Source organism: Myotis brandtii, unplaced genomic scaffold (assembly GCF_000412655.1).
Source record: "Myotis brandtii unplaced genomic scaffold, ASM41265v1 scaffold940, whole genome shotgun sequence".
NCBI lineage: Eukaryota > Metazoa > Chordata > Mammalia > Chiroptera > Vespertilionidae > Myotis > Myotis brandtii.
In genome coordinates this window covers 81,788-85,567 of record NW_005371877.1, presented here as the reverse complement: position 1 = coordinate 85,567, position 3,780 = coordinate 81,788, and the positions used below count along the sequence as shown (strand labels likewise).

At 56.1% G+C, this 3,780-nt stretch overlaps 1 protein-coding gene across 2 annotated transcripts in view; it reads right to left on the bottom strand.

The window, feature by feature from the left end:
• Positions 1 to 3,780, bottom strand: part of NAP1L4 (nucleosome assembly protein 1-like 4) — a 31,869-nt gene that overhangs the window by 18,908 nt on the left and 9,181 nt on the right. For both annotated transcript variants that reach the window (XM_005885928.2, XM_005885929.2), the window contains exon 7: positions 2,315 to 2,386. In XM_005885928.2, the coding sequence (XP_005885990.1) occupies positions 2,315 to 2,386 (72 nt within the window). The remainder of the gene's footprint in view (positions 1 to 2,314; positions 2,387 to 3,780) is intronic.

The following is a 3,780-nucleotide window of genomic DNA, read 5'->3' as shown; positions in this document are numbered from 1 at the left end:
GGGGGGGGGGGGGGGCATACAGGGAATGCTACGTAACCACCTACACCAAGAGGTGCAGTCAGAACGCTGTCCCGCCCAGCAGAGCGCGTGTGGCGTGGGAAGAGAAGCACGACAGTGTCCGCTCGCTCTCGCGCCCTTGCTGCCGCGTCAGAGCAGTGGCAAGGAGAGGGGAAAGGAGGTGCGGGCTGGGGCGGGGCCAAGGCGCTGGCCCCTTCGTTCTGAAGCAAGGTGGCTCCTCTTTACAGCTTTAATGTCTTAGACGGTTCGTAATAACGTGACAGGATAAACTAAGGGGAACTGGCGGTAGCGTGTCTCTAGACGCTGGAGGCGGCCTCTTGTTCTCTAAGTTCGTAGAGTGAGCACACGGGACTCACGAGGAAGACTGGCTCGTGCTACCGCTGCTCGGGCTCCAGTCCTCGGGGAGCCACATCCGACACGTGGGCGAGAAAGAAGAAAGGGAACCAAGGGAAAAAGATGAATGGCAGGTGAGAAAGCCGTGGAAGGAAAAACTCACAGCATCTTACAAGTGTGCTCATACTGCAAAGAGCATTCACATCTTCTCAGCCCGCCATGGCGGCAGGCGGTCCCCAGAGGGCGCTACAAGCCTCTCACAGTGAGGAGCCCAGACTGGGGGAGAGGCTGAGAGGAGGGCCCCAGGCCACCCCAGAGGCTGCAGTAGGAGAAAAGGGGTCACCTCCGCCACCAGAGTGGCCCTCAGCCTGGAGCAGGCATCTCTGGCTCATGCCCACACCTCCCCTGCAGAGGGAGAGCGGGATGTCCCCTCCGGGAGTTCAGCAGACAGGGAAGGGGAAGGGACATATATGGGCATGTCTCCCTGTCCCGGCCCGCAGCACTAGGGAGAGAAATCCCATTCACACTGGCCCTCAGGCCCTACCTGGGCCCGTGCTGTGACAGGGAGGGAGGAGAGACCGGGCTAGCCCCTGGCCTAGGTCCCCAGCCCACAGCCCCAGGTGCTCGTCTCCAAGGCCTGAGACTGAGCCACCAGTGAGCCAGTCAGTCCCGTCACTGACCTGCTGTGGCTCTGGAGTGGAGCCCGTTAGCCACCGCCAGACGGACAGGCCACGCACAGGGCTCCTGGGAGCCCAGCCCAGCTGGACAGGTGCGCCATCCAACTGCTCCCAGGGGAGAGGGAGGGCTGGCTGGGCCTCATGGCAGGCAGACCACCCCACACACTAACACACGCTGTCTGTCTCGGGTGTTCTGGAAAGGGGGTTTGTGACACATCAGAGCAGGCAAGCATATTTTCAGTCTTATCTGCAGGTTGTTCTTTTTAAAAATCCTCATCCAAGGATATGTTTTTATTGGTTTTTTAGAGAAAGAGGAAGGGAGGGAGGGAGAAAGAGAGAGAGAGAGAAAGAGAGAGGGGAGCATTGATGTGAGATAGAAACATCAATCAGTTGCCTCCCGTACACACCCTGACTAGGGACCAAACCTTAACCTAGGTGTGTGCCCTACCTGGGAATCAAAACCACTACCTTTTTAAATAAAAATATATATATATATATATTGATTTTTTACAAAGAGGAAGGGAGAGGGATAGAGAGTTAGAAACATCCATGAGAGCCGAAACCGGTTTGGCTCAGTGGATAGAGGGTCTCTCATCGATGTTTCTAACTATCTCTCTCCCTTCCTCTCTGTAAAAAATCAATAAAATATATTTTTAAAAAAAGAAACATCCATGAGAGAAAAACATGGATCAGCTGCCTCCTGCACACCCCCTTCTGGGGATGTGCCCGCAACCAAGGTACATGCCCTTGACTGGAATCAAACCTGGGACCCTTCAGTCTTCAGGCCGACGCTCTATCCACTGAGCCAAACCGGTCAGGGCCGAAACCACTACCTTTTGATGTATGAGATGAGGCGCCAGCCAGGGTGGCCTGCAGGTGCTTTTTGGAACAGACACCTAGTAGGTTTCTGTTAAAGTGCCCCTCACATTCAAGGGCGTGTATACCCACCATCCTTTCAAACCCATTTCAAAGACACGAGATCCTCGAAAAACCCAGGAGCCACTCAGGGAAAGGATGGTAGAGGAACGAACTAGTGAGAAGCCACAGCACCTCAGTGGACACCATGCGGGACAGAGGAGTCCAGCCCGGCCTGACTCCTGCACCTGCCACCACCCAGCAGGCGGCCTGGGCGACCTGCCAGGCTGCCCTGATCCCCACCGGCATCTCGCTCAGGTCCCCCGGCAGGTGAGTGACGGGTCTGATTTCCTGCCTTGGACCCAAGCCCTTCCTTTACCTTCAGTGGCCCGACGCCCCCGACACCAACCAGGAGCTCCATCAGTACTCACCATCGGCTGTCCAGGGTCTGAAAACTTCACTTTGATATCCTGCAGGTGTTTCAAGATCGGCTCATCATATTCCTAAACACAAAGAGGAAAACAAAACCTGAGCTTTCTGAGAACAGCACGCGTCCTTGCAGAGTGGCTGCTGCGTCCCTCCTGGTGGTGGGCGAGGGGCCCTGGTGGGCCCTCTCCTGGCCAAGTACTGACTCCAGGGAGCCACCCAAGCTGCTGCCCGACAGCTGGTCTGAGAGCAGCGCCTTCAGTGCTGGGACCAGGGCCCTGGCTGCTCTCTCACAGGGCCCTGTGCCTGGGACCGAGGTGCCGTCCCCCAGCAGGCCGGTCCGGAGCAGCTCTGAAGAGACAGAATCACAGAACCACCTGGATCAGCTACGGCCACGGCAGCCACCCCATCCCACCGCCATGGGCGTGTGGCAATTCATCTCCCGAACCCACAGCACAGCCACTCAGCGTCAACAACACACACGAGGCGTGTCTGAGACCCACAGCTCGGGCATCACACGAGAACTTCCAACATGGCTGCACGCTTTTACTCTGAGCGTCATTCAAACGCAGAGTTCACCAATGTCTGCATGTGAGAAAGTCCGAGAGAGAACAACCAGAAGAGGAATGACAAGACTCGAAACCCAGCAACCACATCCTACCGAGAGGCGCTTCATCTGAGAAAGTGACTTCTTGTTATTATTAGAGAGAGGAAGGAGAGGGAGAGAGAGAGAAACAATGAGAGGGTGACTCCCATGTGCACCCTGACCAGGGATCAAACCCCCCACCTTCGTTGGTGCCCAGGCTGATGCTCCAACTCACTGAGCCACACTGGCCTGAGCAAACAGTTCTTTCTTTGCCCCTGAAGTCTGGGGACTGAACTAAAAGATTTCTTGAGGTTCCACTGAGTTCTAAGAATTGAGCCTGATAAACATCAAGTTCCTAATTTTAAATTCTTTTGACATAGAACTACAAAAAACAGCAACACAGGCACATACCAAGTCTCTAGACAAAAAGGGACCGCAGTCCGAGATGTCAGATCCCGCCTCCAGAGAACACCTGGCCCAGACTGCACGTCACTGGTGTGCCCTGCCTCGTGCTAAATGCCAAGGGGAACGTCACCACCAGTATGCTGCCCAGCGAGATGCCCTCATGTGGGACCGTCCCACTCCTCCCTCAACCCGCAGTGCCCTCTGCTATGTCCCAAGTCCCTGAAATAACACCATGCTCCTCCCAGGCCTCGAGGACAAGAACTCCGTGGTCCCAGCGGAGCCCAACGTCTTGATGACAGGCTCAGAACTAGGGGCCCATAAGCCCAGCCCTGGGCACTGCTGGGGGCTGAGTGGAAGCTGCTGTCCGGACCCTCTAAACCAGCGGTTCTCAACCTGTGGGTCTCGACCCCTTTGGCAGTCGAACGACCCTTTCACAGGGGTCGCCTAAGACCATCCTGCATGTCAGATATTTACATGACG